Source organism: Manacus vitellinus, unplaced genomic scaffold (assembly GCF_001715985.3).
Source record: "Manacus vitellinus isolate BGI_N305 unplaced genomic scaffold, ASM171598v3 scaffold_51_pilon, whole genome shotgun sequence".
NCBI lineage: Eukaryota > Metazoa > Chordata > Aves > Passeriformes > Pipridae > Manacus > Manacus vitellinus.
In genome coordinates, this window is record NW_021940620.1 from 2,704,745 (window position 1) to 2,723,243 (window position 18,499).

Here is an 18,499-nt window from a genome sequence, read left to right on the forward strand (position 1 = left end):
AGCCCAGCAGCGAAGCCTCACTGATTTGCTGGGTCACTTTGCTGAACACAACAGCAGGTCTTATCCCAGGTTCCCTCTGGTAACTAAAAGGAGCTCAAAATCAGCTCCAGAAGTCTGATGTTGCTTTCTTGAAACACTAACGTGGACTATAAATTTTAGGTTCTAAATTAGTCATCAAAATGTTTTTAAAGAACTACCCCCCTACTAGGAGTAAAATAAAAAACCCCTACCAACCCAGCAATTTAGATCCAGTTGTAAAACTAAATGTGGAAAATCAGAAGTCTTGCAAAAAAAATGTTACTCTCATGCATGTTAAACTTGGCAAACAAACTGTGGCAGGGTAAATGGAGAACAACCTCAGTATGAAATAAAAATGAGTCAGAGGAGTTACATTCCACAATGGACAATGGCTCATCTTTTATGGCTTACAACACAATGATCTGATTACTGAATGACAGAAGAAAGATGCAGCTTTACTTAACAAAAAATTTTGTATCATGAACTAAAGGCAGGATTCAGGATAAAAAACCAAATTGATTTAATGAATTGTCTCTTTAAATGGATCCTCTCTTTAAGCAGATATGTATTTGTTTTAAACCATCCCACGTCCCAGAGCATATTCACAGGGAAAAAAAAAGGATTGTTGACTTCTAGCTTTTCAAAAAAGCATCATTCATTATTACACAGTCTGTAAACCACAAAACAGAACATAACATAAAACCACTAGGATGAACAAATGTCTAAAATAGGTTTTGATAAAAACCTCTTAATCATTTACATCAGCAATGAAGTGGGCTGCCCATTGGAAAAAATACATATTAATCTTATAATAATCTCCTCTTTGGCAGATGCTGAGCTGTAACAATTATGCTGTTTATCAATAAGGTGAGATAGATTACAAGCACACAGGCTTTCCTTCTAATTAAGTATTTAATTACATAGCCACATGAAAAAATTTTTTATGTATTTTTAAAATGTTCTAGAAGTTTGTTGTTTGAAATTCGAAAAGCTAATACCATACACTCCCTCAAGTGCTCAGTGGGGAAATGTCCATTGTACCTGGATGTTTTATGGAAAGGGGGGTGGCAGGAGGGGGGGTATTCCCTAAGCAGCATGGAAAAATAGGTATTCATTTGTAAAAATGCAGGATCATACCTTCTGGCCAAGAAACAGGCTTTTGGTGGACAGGACTGTGAAACCATCTGCAGGAGTTCCCTCTGTTGTACTGTCAGCACTGGCTGATTTGCTCACTTCTCCCTGCTTCTTCTTCCAAAAATACAGTTAATTAGTTAACTCAAGGCTCTGAGAAAAACAGTTTAACGACAGAAAGATACATGACATGCACTAAATGCTTAGCAGGCAATAAAATGCCTGTGCAAACACTGGGGTTGGATTTTATCCTCCAGTCCAACCAAAGTGACTGATAACAGTGAAGGGATCAACAGGAATAACGACCTCGGCACCTGCAGATCCACAGGTGCCTTTTCCTGCCCATGACAGGGCACACTTGAGATGGGAATTGTCTTAAATGCTGCAGGAAAACACATAAACAGCCCCAAAATATTAACAGCTTTCTGATGGCTTGTGTGGACAAAGATAATGTATCTGCACGTGTGGGCAGACGTTCATTTTAAGGTAAAAAGTGACTTGTCGGAGAACAAATTTTCTTTGTGAAGGGAGGTGCTCTCAGGTTTCACAATCTTATTTTTAGAAATGCTCCTTTGTAATGTGTCCTCAGAGACAGAGCCAGAAGAATACACCTACTTTCTACCTGCCTGGTAGCAGGAAATGGGCTGAAAAATTTTCTGTCTTATTTAATATCACCACCCACTTTTATCTCCAGTAAAACTGTTGGGGGAGAAGGAGTTCCCCTCAACCACCATTGCCTTTTTCAACTCTGCATTCACTGCAGGGGAATAACAGCTCTCAGGAATGAACAAAAAAGGGAATTAGGAACATTTTGAAAAAGGCATTTCATGAAGACAGTGAACTGACTGCTGTGGTCATAAACTCAACTGGTGCCAAAAATAATTTCATATTTTCAATAAAATTACTGCTTAGGGTTTCATATAAATATTTGGTGCCTCGGCAATATCTATGTTGAAGCTAAAAAGCACACCTGAAGTATTAAGCAAGCCACTGTCTCCCTATTATCCCTTTGCAAAGTTTAGTTTGTAGTTATATAAACTAAATCCGAGGGTGAACAACTGAAATGACTTTGATGCAAGGTCATATATTGGTGCTTTTAGAAGCTGTAACCATGCTTTCCTTTACACAAATGTTTTGCAAATTAGAATTTCATGGGTCCTATTTCAATTCCCCAAGAGTTTGCTGTTAGCCAAATACCAATATAGTAAGCAGACAATACAGTTTATTGTGTGGAAGAAAAACAGAACCCCACAACAGACTTCCTGCTTTTGTAATCAAGCAGGGGGGAAAAAAATTCCAGATTTAGGGAAATTATTAGTGCATGGTTATTGGAAGCACTGCACTTGAAATGTCAACTACTAGGTGTTCTGGGGGAGAAAACAATTCAACAGCTCAAAAAACCAAAAAAAAAATCAGCAGAGTGACCAAGTAAACAGTAACAGAGACACACAATGAATAAAGAAGCTTTGTTTCACCCAGAGGCAATTTTGACATTCCTTGTCCACTTCATGAGAAATTCCTGTCCTCTTCTTCCTACTTTCATAACTTATTGCTTGACAGCAGTTGTTTTGCAAAAGAAAAAGCCATCCTTGGCTACACATGTGCAAAGATTCCCTACTCCTACAAACTGAAACCTGTAAGGTGTGACCAGCACAGCCCCCAAACACTTTCCTTTTCTATCTCCTGGTGCCTCCAGCCTGTGCCCACCTAAGAATGTTCCTTACAGAGTATTTATGGCTCACCCCCCTGTCCTGCAGACTCGAGTGACCTCTGAGGGTTTTCAGACTCCCCCTTCCTTTGGTTGTTGTGACTGAAATCACTGTTGTTAACAACACAGGCACAGAAAGCTGCCCCTGAGTGGAGCTCCCTGCAGCTACTGTTTGCAAGCTCGTTGGGTTTAAAATAAACACATTACTCTACCTTGGATTTCCTCGCTCCTTTCTTGCCGCCTGTTTTCTTTGATACGGTTTTTTTCTGTGAGGGAGACTTTGCCTTCTTTGCTGGAGGTGGAGTGATGATGGCTTCCAGTTTTCCTTTTGATCCTCTCTTCTTTGCCAACAGCTCTGGGTGAATATTGGGTAACACTCCACCACTGGCTATGGTGACCCCTTTCAATAGCTAATAAAAAATAAAGTTGTAGAAGACAAATTCCAGCCTTTATTCACCAATAAATAGAAAATGGCAATTTACTGCAAGCTCTGTACGTTGCCCTGAGTTTCTCAACACATTTACCCTTGAAGAAGAGAGGCATGAAATGTATGAAAGGAAGCTGACCATGTAGGAGATTTTAACTAGAAAAGGAATGTGTATTCTTCTTGCAACATATGCTTGGCACTGTCAGCATCTCCAGGGCTCACACAAGATCTGTTCCTCTGAAGCTGTGCCATGAAGGCTGTTACCCAACCAGGAGAAAACAGGACAGTCCCAGCCACACACATGAGGCAGCCTGGGAGAGAGAAATGGGACCCCAAAGTCCAGGGGGTGACACTGCAATGGGTGCCACAACCCAATGTATGTCCCCAAGTGCTGAATTCTCTTGAAAGTGCATTTTTAAAACAGGTTTTTTTCCTGCTCCATCATAATACATAAGTTTGGAAAAAGTCTCTTTTGAGATGTGATTTTACAGCACCTCACAAAAAGGTACAGTAATCTGCCCCTGGTACAGTACCACTGCCCCTGGCTGATGCCACAGCACTGTAATAATAATACCCCAATTTTTTGTGGTACCTTGAAGTCTGCAAAGGACACAGACTTGCAAGAGTTCAGAGCTCTTCTGTGGTCACAATAACAGACTTCAGTGGGAACAGGTAGGGGAAAACAAAAACAAACAAACAAAAAGTATCTGAAAGATTTTCTCTGTGTCTCTGTAGAGTTTAAGACAACGTCCCACCCCAACGGGAGAGGATGTAAAGGCTGTGAGCAAAGGTCAGGTTACATCTCCATTGCATTCTCCCACATTTTAAGGGTGCTGAAATATAGAATTAAGCTGAGTGCTGTAGTTACACAGGCAGCATGTCAGGGAGTGATGGAGCTGTTTCCTGCTGTGCTGCTCAGTAAGCAGAGGTCTTGAGTTACAATTCAGCTGGATGGAAAGACAATTTAAAAAGCCCCTAAAGGAAATCTTGGCCCTCACAGGGCAGGTTTTTCTTACCTGATTTAATTCTTCATCATTTGCTACAGCCAACAGGATGTGTCTAGGAGTGACTCGACCCTTCTTGTTGTCCCTTGCTGCATTTCCAGCCAATTCCAGAATTTCCGCTGGGGAAAAAGTAAACCCCTTTTAATTACAATGTGATCATCAAGAAAAATCAATGTGTTATTTAGCAAAAAGATATGGGAACTGCATCATGTTCCTCCTAAGTGCTGTAGATACCCTCAACAGACATCTAACTCTAAAATTACCATCTTCTTTTTACATGCCTAATCACTGAAGCACAAATGCACCCTTGAAGTCCTGTGCTTTAAACCACAATTCTTTTTTTTGTTTTTTTGAAGCAGTTCCTTCAGATTCTTCACCTTTCAGTGTTCTTCTCAAGGCTACTGTCTGCTCATCTCTTAGGATCCCTCTCCTATCAGGTGACAGTACTAGATGTACAAATTCTATAGCTTTTTCTTTTCTCAAATCAGTCAAACGTGAGTCTGGCTTGTATCACTTCTAGTTTTTTATGACTGGAAAAGATGCTCTTCTCAGTGTCTCATTTTTAACATTATGGAAGCATTTAAGCACACACTAAGTTAGGACACTAAAAATACAAACTGCTTCTACAAACACTGAAAGATCTTCTTTCTCCGCCTGACAAGAAGTGTCTAATCCAAAAAAGTAATTGATGAATGAAGTTTATTTTTTCCTAATAAATTACCTCCTTAGAAGACATTTCCAGTCCTGACAAAATAACGTTTAACAGCTACGTATGGGATGGCTTTTACTGCAATTAGGAAAGATTACCTTGCTCCCCTGCAAGGATCTATGATGTGAAAAGCTGGAGTGTTATCTGCAAACTTATCTGTCTTCAGCTCAACAAGCCCTGGGCAAGGATGTAATTAATTACAACAGAGTCTGGGGAACAATTAAAAAATGACATAACATGTTTATCTGACTTTGCAATTATGTGCTGTTGCTGTCACCTTTCATCTCCCTCTCTACAATCTGTGTTTCACCATTACTTTCTGAATAATTCCTTTTGCAAACCTGGTAATGTTTGGAGAAAAAAAAAAAAGAAAATGAAAATGTCTTTTTTTACATCTATTACACACCAATATTAAAATGGAACATCACAATAAGGTATGAGATGCATTTCACATTTAATAACTGACTATTGTACGAGAGCTCTTCCATAATAGGGAGGCAAACAGAACTGAATTAAGACATTAATCTGGAAATGAAAAAGACTAAAATCAAAGTCCACATGACCACATAAGACACAACAGTACATCTTAAACAATACTGTACAGCACAGACTATGGCTTCTCATTAGACTGAATTTAACATGATTCTCCAATTATTTTTCATTCTGATAACAAGTAAATTATGATGCTTACTGGAAAGCTTACAGCTGCTCCTGGATGTTTTACAGTTAAATCTCAGTGAGGATTTTGGTAGGTTTTCACTATTTTTGTGTTCTTCAAAGCACTCAATTAACTTTATTACAGGGTGAGACAGAATATTTCAGTCTAAGGCCGCAAAACTAACTCAACATTTCACGCTGACAACAATTGCTTTAATTTATTTTTAAAGCAGGATTAGCAGGGTAAGGTCAACCTGCCTATGCTTTCCACACCTCCAAAGAAGGGAATTAAGCTGGCATAATCCTTTCCATATACTTCCCCAAAAGGCCCAGCTCAGACACATGAGGTTTAGCTGCCTGTCACGACAAAGACCTGGTTCACATCCCTGTGGACACCCCAGACATCCCCACGGAGCTCGGCGAGGCTGAGGAACACCAGCATCTCCTCCTCTGAAGATCAGGAATGGAATTGTTTGTACTCAGACATTAGTCCCAGCTGAAAAGCCAGGCTTTGCTGCAAACAGCAGGCTGTGTTTCTCGCTTTGCCTCTGCTCCCCCAGTTTACTGCAGCAGGCCCTGGAACAGTCAGGCCGTGTTATTCCCTGTGACTGAGCGGCACAACTATGCAGACAGGTCATTTTGGAACTAAAGGCTCTAAGAAAAGTGCTATGCCTGTAAAGCACAGAGGAATGTTTTATTTGTTCCTCATAAAACTCAAATGTCTGCCTTGTACAGTGGAGAACTGTTCTGGTAAGTGCTAAGCCCTCTTCCTTGGACAGGAAACTCATTTTGAAATTACAGTTTTCTAATGGTCCTTTAGGGAAGTTGAGGTGCCCCACTTCCTCCTCGGGAACAGAACGCTTTGCACTGGCCTTGAGGACCACAAAAGAGGAGCTTGGGGAGGGGGAGAGACGAGGAGGAGGCCATGGAGGGTGGAATTTCTCTTCTGGCCTTCTCAGCTCTCCAATAATAACCAAGTATTGCTTGTGCACACAGAGAGACCCACAGCACAGAACAGCCAAACTCAGCCCTGCACACAAGGCTGGTCAGAGGGGCACTCTCCTGATTAAAAACAGAAGATCAGGAGGAATTTGAGCTGAAGCCAATACAGGCAATAGTTTTTTGATTTAGCACTGACCAAACCTAATCCAAACCCAACAGATCAGAGCACTCACAAATTCTGGAAATGAAGACTTTGTGGCTGTGGATGGCATTTGGAGTACTTGCCTTGAGTCTGCTTGCAGCCAGCTTCACTTTCACATCTGTTTTATGCTACTTTAATTCTAAAGACTTAAACAGTGTTTCACCCATGTTTTAAACTGATTTTAAATGAGATGAAAATCTAGTCCTTTCTATAAGGGAGCTGACTCGAATTTCCAGAAGAATCACTCTGGCTTTAGCTGGAAAGAGTAGTAGGTGGGAAAAGGTATTTAAAATTGAGACCGGCTCTGAATTCTTAGGTCAGACCCACCTTTGGAAGCAGGAGGCTCAAAGGTTTGAGTCACTGAAGAGTTCTGTCTCATTAAAGGTAATCTTCCCACAGTGGGAAAAAACAGACATTGAAAAATCAACTCCTGCAACTGAGCAGGGCCAAGAGAGAAGACTCTGTTTAGAAATTTTGAGGCAAAAGAAAGTGTTAAGAGCTTCCATGACATCAGGTTTCACTCAGCTTGTATTTATCCAGCCAGAAGACCAAAACATTTTACAAAAATGAGGCCTCACAGAAAGGATGGAAGTTGCATAATGTCTATTCCATTCGTTTCTTATATTCACTGAAGGCATTTCCCCCCAGGAGAATAATTACATCACCACCACTCAGGCAATAGAAAATGAAAAGCTCTATTTTTTAAAACATGAAGAAAATATACAAGTTTTTCATTATTCTATGCTTTTGAAGGTATATTTTTGCAACTACTACATACTGAAATCTTAGCTTAATATGAAGAGATACTCTTTATTTGCACAAATGACTTTTTCCATGCTTTTGGATACTTTCAAACAAAAAATGTATTGCTTTAAGTGCAGATATAAAACAATCCAGTGAAAAAGCTGTGAGAATATATAATTAGGAAAAAAACCCCAATTAAGTAGGAATGCCATCTCAGCATGTGATATATTCATGTATGGACAGCTGTTAAGTAGCAAAAAAAAGGGATGGAAGCCTCAGAAATCTATCACCAACATATCATTTCGATTTAAAAAGTATAATTATGATTAATATTTTTCTTCTTTTCAGTCATTATTAAAGAAGGTTGTCATGAATACTTTTCTTCTTTTCAGTCATTACTAAAGCAGAAGGTTATGATTAATATTTTTCTTCTTTTCAGTCATTATTAAAGTAGAAGGTTAAAGTGGGAAGTGAAAGCCTTAAAAGTTAAGACATTTCCTCTTAAATTTTAACTCAAAGGTAGTTTTCAATTGAAAAACTCCTTTGTAACATTTAGAACCAGGATATGGGTAGTGAAAACTGGTTCAAGCCTGTTCTCAGCACTTGAACCAAAACTGCTTTCCTTCAGCTGAGGTTTTTAAAAAGTTCAGTTAAATATTTTTAAAGGAGAAAAGAAAACCGGTTGTACATCTTTGCATTTAAACCTGAGATAAGACCACAGGAAAAGCTGTTCTCAAGGCATTTCCTCCTCAAACACAACCAAGAAGTGTCAGAAGCGTCCACAGAAACCTCATCCTGAAGCAAGTTTTCAGGGTGAGTTCCTCATCCTTTCCTTTCAGAGACTCTGGTCATGTCCTGGACATCTCCTGAGTTTTTAATTCCCTACTGGCATTTCCCCGTTTCCCAGGGGGGCTCCTCTCTGCCCTCAACACCTATTTCACAGCACTTGCAAATTTTGGAACCAACACCACAAGGTTAAAATGAAATGAGTTACTATGAAGATGGAAACAAAGCAGGCACAGCAGGAACTGCAGACCTGGCTGGAAACGAAAGCAAATACATTCTTCTCCCACTCCTGGAGAGTGCTCTAGTTCATTTATCCCCATTTCCAAACAAAATATTACTGGTCATCACTGACTAAAACTCCTTTCAGGCCTTTAGTTTATCATGCATTCCAGGCTGTAATACTTTCTAAATGTTAATAGTCAATTTAACTGGTCTGAGTTCATCCCCAAAAAGGTTGGTTTTCTCTCTTTTTTTGGTTTACATCTCAAGCTAAACCACTGCTGTTGCATCAAATCCCCCTGTCCACCTTCTCTTCAGGGAGATGAAATCATAGCTTTGAAAATTAAACTCTTAACAACTAACAGGTGATGTGTTGACAAAAGGCCAAGTCCTGAAGACTCAAATTCCAACAGGAACAAGTCAGAGGTTTTTAAAAGAATGGTGAAGCCTCTCCTCCCAAGAAGATTGGTATCCAGAAATCAAAGAGAAATGAACGTTGACACAATTCCACTGAAAAAAATATGTATTTGCCACAAAGCCAACTACATGACAAGGAGTCTGCTTATTGTACTTTAAATTAATCATCTTCCCATCAGCATTTTATTGACCTGAGAACCATTTTACGTGATTCCAGAAGGTTTTAACCCAATCAACCCCAATCAACCAAGAGTGGTAAGAGTTTCCTGCATTCTTCTCTCCGTGTATTCCACCCAATCCCCCTGGAATCTGCAGTTGTAAGAGGGAAGGTAGAGTCATTTAACAACACTTTCCCTCTTATGCATCCCAATAAAACAGTTCTCAGCCTTGGTTCAAAGTCATGGAAATCTGATGCAGTGAAAATCAATTCAAGCAATTTTACTGCTTTGAACAAGCCTGGATGAAACCTCAACTCCCAGCAGGGCAATCATTCTCTTAGGATGTGATAAAAAACCCAAACCTTTCAGTCTTGAGTGTCTGAGCTGTATCAAAACTAGGCCCCTTAAAGGAGAAACTGTTAACTTTGCCAAGTTATTCTAAGTTTTGCATTTCTGTGAGGCAGATGACAGACTGATGTTTACATAAAACACAAGTTCAGGCCACAAAAGCCACTTTTCAGCTCTCTATTACACTTTATTACCATCCTTTTTTTTTCTTTTTTGGTATGAGATCTTCTGTTATTTAACTTCCTATTTTTTTATTTTTTTTTTTAGTTTCTGGGTGTACTATCGATCTGTAAAAGGTATGAGAGTTCAGTTTTCAGGGAAACCTGAATTTCAGCTCAAATGTTATTTATTACAGCAGTCACACCCCGAATAGCAATTTACAGAGATAGCCTAGTTCTTCTCCACTGACTTCAACAATCCTGATCTAATTCAAATCAACCTTTATTCTTTTCCAGTGGAGCCTCCTCTACCTGGCAGGACACCTTTGCTGTTACTCATAACAGCTTACAAATGCTTTAGAAATGCTCAAACGTGATTAATGTAACTGCTGCCAGACATTACTTGATCAAGTGGAGCATGTGGCACTTGGGGACACTGGTTTCCCATCTTAGAAATGCATCTTTTTGTTTAGTTCCCCAATGGATTTTATTTCCATGGATGTGTCTAATTGTTTTCTGGCCCCATTCAGAGTGGTTCAGAATCCATTTTTAATACCCATAACATCCTGAGAACACAACGCTCGCTACACCACAGACATTTCTGCAGTTCGGGAGAAAAGCACTTCCTGTTTGTTTTAGAAAGCTTGCATTTCACTGTATATCCCCTAAATTTATTTTTCCCCAACGAAGTTTTATATTGAGGATGGAGCATTTCATCTGACTGCACCGAAGAATCCACGTGGAATTTCATTTCTAAACGTAACTCGGGGATAAATGTACTGTGGAAAAAAAGACTGAAGACCAAAGACAGAACGTTATCTGAACTCAGGCATTCTAAATAATCCTTCCTCATGGAAAAAAAAAGGGGGGGGGAGGAAATTATGCTCACAATATTGATGTAACAACTTCTAAAAGTTGAGAACTTCTGAGCTAAACACACTGTGCTGCTCTAGAGAGTTAGGATGTCTTCCTGCTTTCCAGCCATTTGTGCTGGCATTCCAAGAATAAAGGGCCAAAGAAGAAAAGACTTAAGCTTTATAGATTCTTTTCTTCTTCTCAACAAGGAATTCAAGATAAGGGTAGAAAAAAACGTGTAGCAAAATCAGCCATGTTTGTTTTACACTTCATTTACACTCCACTCTTCAAAACAAACGCTGACACCAACAGTAAATTGAGCAGCAATAGACAATAGAAGTCATTACTCTCTTGCAACTTAGCCCAATAAACAGATGAAATTACTAACTAGAATAAAAAGTATTTAATTCTAGAATAAAAAATATTTCATTCTAGACCTAAGTGCATTAAAATATCCCTAAAATGTAACATTTTCAAGGGATGAAATAATTTGCTGACCATGATGTAAAAAATACCTCGTGAGACCCTAATTGAAAATACAGCAGGACCCTGATTGGGTCAGTAATTTTGGAGTGGGGTTGCTTTTGTAACTTGGGGATCCACTGAAGTTTATGGCACTATATGATAAGAGGGACATGTGTAAGTGCTTACAGGGCTGGAGCCAAGGAAGGGCTTATCAGTGAAAGAAATTCTTCATTTCTGTACATTTGAAACGCACTGATTCATGCATTTATAATCAGAAAGTTGGTCATTCAGTTGGTAAAAATGTAAAAAGTTTTATACCTAAAGAGACAGTTCTTACAAGTAGAGCAATTTTAAATTGTGACAACCTCTCTTCACTTAAGAGCACGACACAAAACTTACGTAAAAGGAACGTTACAAAGGAGCTTTGCTATGCTGATATATTCAAAATATTCTGCTTGTGAGGGTACTGCCATAAACAACTCTGCTGTATTTTAGGTCCAGCATTAATCCATATTAAACCCACACTGGATATGAAGAGTCAGCTTTGTGCTTGCTCAGGTAAGGCATAGGTCCTACCTGTCCCACTCCTAATTTATTTTAAACCTCCTTAGGACACAGTTTGTGGCACAACACCACAAAAGGGATTAGTGTTTCCAAAGCTGCCTGTTTAAATAGAAGAGATGCATCTTGGTAGTGAGTATACATTTCAACAGCATCAAAAAGATACTGTCAATTAATTATCTTCTTAAATTTCATTACTCCCTAAGGACTGTTATTTAGAACAGTCTCAGAATGCCTGGAACTCAATTTTAACCTAAAGCTTTTTTCCTGTGGACCCCTGAGCTCCCTCTGCTCCCAGGCAGGAGTTCAGCAGTACATCTGACAAAGAGGGCAGATCATTGTCTTCCCCTGTGACCCTGTAAAGATTTTGGACAGGGAGTAGGACACCAGAGGGGAATAGCAACAAAAAAAACCCACCTCACAGTTGAGGAAAAAAAACTAATGGAGAAAACAGACATTTAACATTTTCTCCTTCCTTCACTTTGTACAGAGCAAATATAAATCAGGGTCTCATTTCTTCTGTATTCCTGTGCTCCTGCTGTTTTATAAACTTCTCCTTCTTCTTATTTGCTATGACATTTTGGCAAATGAAAATTATTTACAGTGTAGAACAGATGATGGGGGACAGGGGGAGCAGAAATCACTTGCAGGCCTGGTTCTTGCTGCCTTTAAATATGCTCAAGAGACTTCTATTTTTCAAGGGCAAAGGAGTATCTTTTTCAGCTCATAAGAAAGTTTGGGCTGTACTGTAATTTGGACAAGCTCTACATCTGAAAGGACCAGACCTGATTAGATGTGTGGCTGGATCAGTTCTGACAAATACAAACCATCCAAGTTCATGTGAGTGGCTGCAGTGCCCCAGATGAAGTCTGTGGCCATTCCCTTGCCTGACCCAGTGTTCTTTTTTGACATAAATTGATACTGATTCACTACTTTGCAGAGAAATTAAGGAGTGGATTGCAGTTTTCTGAAGTCCACATTAAGGAAGATAAACAGGCAAGGAACTATTGTGAACCAAGTGATGCAATAAGGAAAGGAGACAAAAGGAATTACCAACCCTGAACCTGCCAACATAAAACTGTTGATAATGCTGATAATGCCTGAAATTAGTTCTGCAGCATAAGAAGTTAATCAAATAATCTGATTATTCCCTACAAGACAGGCAGCACTGCATGAACTGCTGCTGCAAAGAAGGAAAAGAAACAAGAACCATGTATTATAGTTCTTCAGCATCCACATTATTCCTGCACAGTAAAGAAAGGAACTGTATCCACTTGCTTTGATATCAGTAAGACTTTCTGCACAGTTCCCCACAAAACACACACTTGCACCCTATTAAAGTGGACATGACACATTATTTCCTTAGAGAAAAAACAGGCAACTATAAGGAAGTTGGCTTAACACTGGGTGTGCTGATGAGACAATTACTTTGTAATATTATTTCTAGGTAACCTCTGGTGAAGAAGTAAGAGAAGGAGAATACTCACTGGGCAACCTGTTTCTGTGTCAAGTACATTGAAATCTAAGGACACAAGAAATGACAGAATGTGCACCTTTACTTTCTGATGAGTAGTGTATATACATGATAAAACTGAATTCCTTTCAAAGTACAAAGTGGATAAAGTCATAACTCCAGATGAATCCAGAACAGAACTCCAAGCCTAAACAGCTGGAAGCATTTCAAAAGTTCAAATCTCAAACTGAACAAAAAATCCCAGATCTGAGCACATTATGGGCTAATTTCAGATTTACATCAAAGTTAAACTTTAGCAAAGGCCAGCAGAATTTATCAGCTCACCTTCAAAAGGATTAAAGTTGAGTCCAATACTCTGCACTGATGAACAAGGTTTCAAACCTTAGTGAGTTCCTCTCTATTAGGTCACATCTCTGTCATTTCCCCTCCTAAAGTTTCACTTTCCTACAACTGCTTTTGATATTTTACATTTCTCCTCTCTTTCCTGGATGCCAAGATTGCTTTTTTTCATTTAGCCAATTTATTAGCAGGCCACTTCACGTGGGCTCCTTCCTATTATGTCACGATCCTGCTTTTACTTTGAAATGGTTGAAATGCTTTGATTTAGTCTCAGACCATGTGCTGACATGATCATCTTTAAAAAAAAAAACTCTCCTGGAGAAAAGTCAGGATTTCTCTGGGTTTGTGAAGTAATAACTGCCAAGAGGTAAAAGGAACACAAACCAAAAATCTCCAAGCATCCCATTTCAAGGCAGTGTGTCTGAATGATGCTGGAAAAGATGAATGACCTCAACTTCAGAAAACCTACAGAGCATTAAAGACTAAAAGATTATACCAAATAGATTGGGAAAAACTTACAGAAAGAGAAGGGCAAAAAAGCCCCACCAGACTGAAACAGTCAGAGGACTGCAAGAAAGCTGGAGAGGGACCTTTTACAAGGACTAGTAGTGATGGGACAAGGGGGAATGGCTTCAAATTGAAACAGGATAAATTTAGATCAGATATCAGGAAGAAATCCTTCCCTGGGAGGGTGGGGAGGCCCTGGCACAGGTTGCCCAGAGAAGCTGTGGCTGCCCCATCCCTGGAAGTGTCCAAGGCCAGGTTGGATGGGGCTTGGAGCAACCTGGGCTGGTGGAAGGTGTCCCTGCCCATGGCAGGGGTTTGGAACGAGATGAGCTTTAAGGTCCCTTCCAGCCCAAACCATTCTATGCTAAAACTATTATTAACTCTGGAAAGAAAAGTGTATCTGTGCTTTTGAGGTGCATCTATGTACAAAAATGAAATAAACCCCTGAGGATATTAGGATTATCTACCCAGCCTTCATTGGAGACAAAAACCCCATAACAAAACTACTTGCAAATATTTAAAGGGAGAAAACAAGAAAGTACTTTTACCTTTAGCTCTCCTCTCCCTTTTTTACTTTTCCTAAAGCAACGCGTGTAACTTTTCTTGGTTTTTTTTTTTTTTGTGGTATGAATGTCCTCAGACAGTTTCCCAGGATCCACAGCAGTTAAAGAAACACCTTTATCTCCACAGCCTATTCTCAGCTGCCTAAACCATCCTTGCCTCAGTAAACACTTTAAATCAAAGAGTTAACCAGCAACATGTGCTGCTCATTAGCAGTGCCTTAAACTCACCTGTATTGCTCTGCTCCTTTAAAAGGGTAGCATTCAAAGCACCCTTCACCCTAAGAAACATTTTATTTGAGTTGTTATTGCTGTAAGCAGGAACCCAGCTGAAGGAAATGTGAATTTTTTTAAGGCCATCTATGAAGTTTAAAAGCATTCTTTTAAAGAAAAGGCCCAAATAAAGAAAACTGAATGTGAACAACTGAAGGGGGGGAAAAAAGGATATTTGATGAAAACAAGCAGTTTATTAATTATTTATTAATGTTACCAATCATCTTTAGAGGAAGAAAAAACTTCATAGAAAAAAAAATCAGCCTCTTTCTGTTCTTCCATGTCAATATTCACTATCAAGTGTATCTAAAACAGTCACAAGTGTCAGGTTGATACAGTTTTAAACCCTGCCAGGAAAGTTAAATCACACCTTAGTAACTTTGTGCTTAAGTCAAAGAAAGAACTGTATCTCTTCCTCAGAGGCTCAGCACACCCTCAGAGCTTAAAGACTCCTGCCCCTTCAAACCCTTGAACCTGCAGCAACCACAACACTGACAGAAGCAGATGCACTGAAAAAAGGAACACTGCTGTGAGAAAAAAGATCCAATTCAAGCTTTCCCTTAGTCGTGCTAATAGACTCTGTCTCCAAACAGCAATCCACCTGGCACTTGTGCTTTTTGCTACACCCCTACACCACAGGTAAAGTCAACCTGCCCACACAAAGGTGACTGAGCTGATGGTTTACTCTTACCTCTTTTTAATTTTTATTTTAAGCAAACCATTATTGCAAAAAGCCCATATGTTGATGCTGTTACAGCTGGGGTTTTCCATCAGAGGACTGCTTTTCTAATGCTGTTTGTGGGGTAAACCTGCAATGTCTTAGGTCTCATCTGAGAGGAGAACTGCTATGTAAAGATCTTTACTTGTATGTCTTTGGGCAAAGCATTTTCTTCCTTTGAAGCTTCTTTCTAAATGGAGGAAAAAATACTTTGGTCCTCCAAGGGACTGTGAGGATGAGATAATTGCTTAAGGTGTTCTCATTCTGATGCAACGAGAGGAACAGAACAAGGACTACAAATGGAAGCAAATAAGCCACGTAGATCCAGGGCAGATGAACAGTGTGTATTTATACACAAACTCAACCAAATGAACTGCAAACAGCACATGAAGTCTCAAAAGAAATCTGTAAATTGAACAAAATGTATAAACAAGGCTGTAAGCAATCTCAGCCCTGTGTAAACACTGAGAAGCTCTCTATTTCAAATTAATTTATATGTTTAACAGGCAATTAGCGGGCAATTGTAATCCAAACAGTCATCAGGCACAACATCAAAGCAGGCCCAGTCCACACACACTGGTGTCAGTGGGAACCCTGCCTGCCTGTGTGGAAGGACAGTTTTTACAACAGGTGAAAGCAAACCCAGCACTGGAATGAACAAAACCCACCAGGGCTCTGAGGCAGCGTGGGGGTACCTCGATTTTGGCTGAGATGTGTGATCAGCACAGCACACACTTCACTTTTTTTTAGTCATTTATCAATCAGAGGATCTTTTTCTGGGCTTTTTTCTGTGCAAATTCAGTTTAAGTTTTAACTTCCCCATCGTTCAGCAACACCTACCAGTGAGATATTCCAGTACAGCAGCCATGTACACGGGAGCACCAACACCAATCCTGTACTTTGGGTGGCCCTTCTTAATGTAACGGAGCATTCTTCCAACAGGGAATATGACTCCAGCCTTGGCCGAGCGGGAAGTCTTGGTTGACTTCTTCTTTCCACCCCTGCTGGACATCTTGTCTGTCTCAGGTCTGAAACAGCACTCTACAGATTAGGAAGAAAAACAACCAAACAAAAGATAAAAGGTTATTAATAAGGACTGATGCTATAATATCTTATACTGAATTTCAACACAAATCAGTATTTTGGGGTAGGCAATGCATCAGAGTGCCTAAACATACAGACAAGTTGCCTTTTTAGAGTATACACAACAAGAACCTAAAATATTTTTCCACAGAATGTTTACCTGCTATTGCAATCTTGCATTGAGCAGAGGATGCCTTCTGCAACAAGGAGGCTGACACAACCCTCTGCCCTCCACAAAAGACCTTTGGTGGGACTTTTGATGATTTGAACAGCTGTGGTAGGACAGTTATGCTCCTGAACAACTACATTCCTAACTAGGAAAAACCGTGTCCATTAAAGCTTTCCTAAAGTGTACTCACCCTCTTTAAAAACCTCATTTTTCAAGAAGTGTGAATTGACAGAACAAAAGCTTATGGATGGCAAAATACATCTACTGTACACTAAATGTCCTATTTTTAGAAAGAGCTGAAATGACCCCCTTGAGATCTGAATCTACTGAAGCCCAACAATCTCCACACTGGAGACTGTGTTGTTTCAACATGCCCTCCAGGAATGTGCTGAACTTCCATCTGCCACCTTTCCCTCAGAGCACAGGGGTCTGAACACCCAGCAGACATCTGACAACTGTATCTCAGTTTATCTCAGGGAGGAAACCTACTGCTGATACAGCTGTCAAACATATTCTGTTCTCTCTCTGATTTCTGCTCAGGCTGTAAATAGAAGCTGACAAACCCAAAGGGGTGGAGGGTTCACAGGCTCTCAAGGTATCTGTGCAGGCTTAGGCAATTCACTGGGTTCTGAAATTCCCTCAGGGGCAAGGAGACAGTGCCCATCTCCCCCTCCCTCCCAAACTCTAGGGAAACCAGTGGAATGCATCAGTGATACCCAGACCTCTGCGCATCCCAGCTCTTCCCTGGCTGCACAAATGCTGCCTCATACACATGCAAATTCACTGGTGTGTTCATACACTCCACAGTGAAGCCCCTTTAAGCCTGCCTTCCCATCACACCACTGCTCTGCTTCCCTTTCCATCTTCTCTTGTTTATCCTGAATTCTCTCCTTGCCCTTATGAACCTGACTGTATTTGCTACATGTCTGAATCCACAACTGAGGGAGCTCAGTATTCAGCAGAACAGGTTCACCAACCCCACTTTTAAGTTTTGCAATTTCTGTTCTGTGCTGACACATCCTGCAGTCCTCTAAATCTCAGTGAGTCACTGAGATTCAGACTCCTAACTGCCAAATGAAGACCACTCAGGAGAACTAAAGAAGCAGAAGTATCAAACATTTCTTTTCCTTTCCACTTCCATATTCCACCCATCAGATTCCATACCTGCACAACACATCAGGTAAATTAAATGCAACGGGCTTACTGCTTGTTAAAGGTAAACAAAATAACCCCCTCTCTGCAGCTCAGATGGAATTCAAACTATATTTAGGAAATTTATGTCAAAACCCAGCCAGGAATGTAGGGAAAGGAGAAGCCATCAAAAGGGCTCCTTCTCCTTTCATCTGCTATGGGCTCAGCTCTGCAACCATCATTATTCTGTGAAGAAGAGGACAAAAGCCAATTTTCTTGCCTTGAGAAACTGTCTAACTGGAGCTCACCAGTGATTTAAAAACCCATCCGTTTAATTGCATTTCCTCATCTAGTTACCACTGGCTTTGTTAGCAGGAAGGCTGGGTGGGGCTTTGAGTTGGCTATGGACCTTCTGCCAGAGATTATTTTCATATTTCATAATCCATTTTCGTCAACAGCACTACAGATGTTCAATCTCACAAATGTTGAGCAGTTCATTGACTCGAACACCAGGGAAAAGGGTGTGAGAAATACCTGTGCTGTCCCACAGCACCTTTGGTTTGTTACTGATGGGTGAAAAACACGCTTTTCCCAGAGAAAACCTGCAAGCCTTAAGCAGTAAACTTCTATTAACCATTCAGCTTATGAGTTTATGGGATAGTCAGAATAGCTGGGAAAGAATATGGAAATCTTTACTTCCTGATGTTTTTGGGAGAATGTCAGTCATCAGCTGCTG

The 18,499-nt window shown here is 40.1% G+C and overlaps 1 protein-coding gene across 8 annotated transcripts in view; it reads right to left on the minus strand.

Moving 5' to 3' along the window:
• Positions 1-16,415, minus strand: part of LOC103755611 (core histone macro-H2A.1) — a 34,548-nt gene extending 18,133 nt beyond the window's left edge. For 6 of the 8 annotated variants that reach the window (XR_003916140.1, XR_003916141.1, XR_003916142.1 and 3 more), the window contains exons 1-4: positions 16,221-16,415; positions 4,301-4,407; positions 3,070-3,267; positions 1,156-1,266 (exon numbers count right to left, since the gene is read on the minus strand). Coding sequence is in view for 4 of the 8 variants with exons in the window: in XM_029962956.1 (XP_029818816.1) it covers positions 1,156-1,266; positions 3,070-3,267; positions 4,301-4,407; positions 16,221-16,392 (588 nt within the window). In the remaining 4 variants the exon portion in view is untranslated. The remainder of the gene's footprint in view (positions 1-1,155; positions 1,267-3,069; positions 3,268-4,300; positions 4,408-16,220) is intronic. The other 2 variants (XM_029962957.1, XM_029962955.1) reach the window with 1 other exon arrangement.
• Between the last annotated feature and the right edge of the window lie 2,084 nt (positions 16,416-18,499).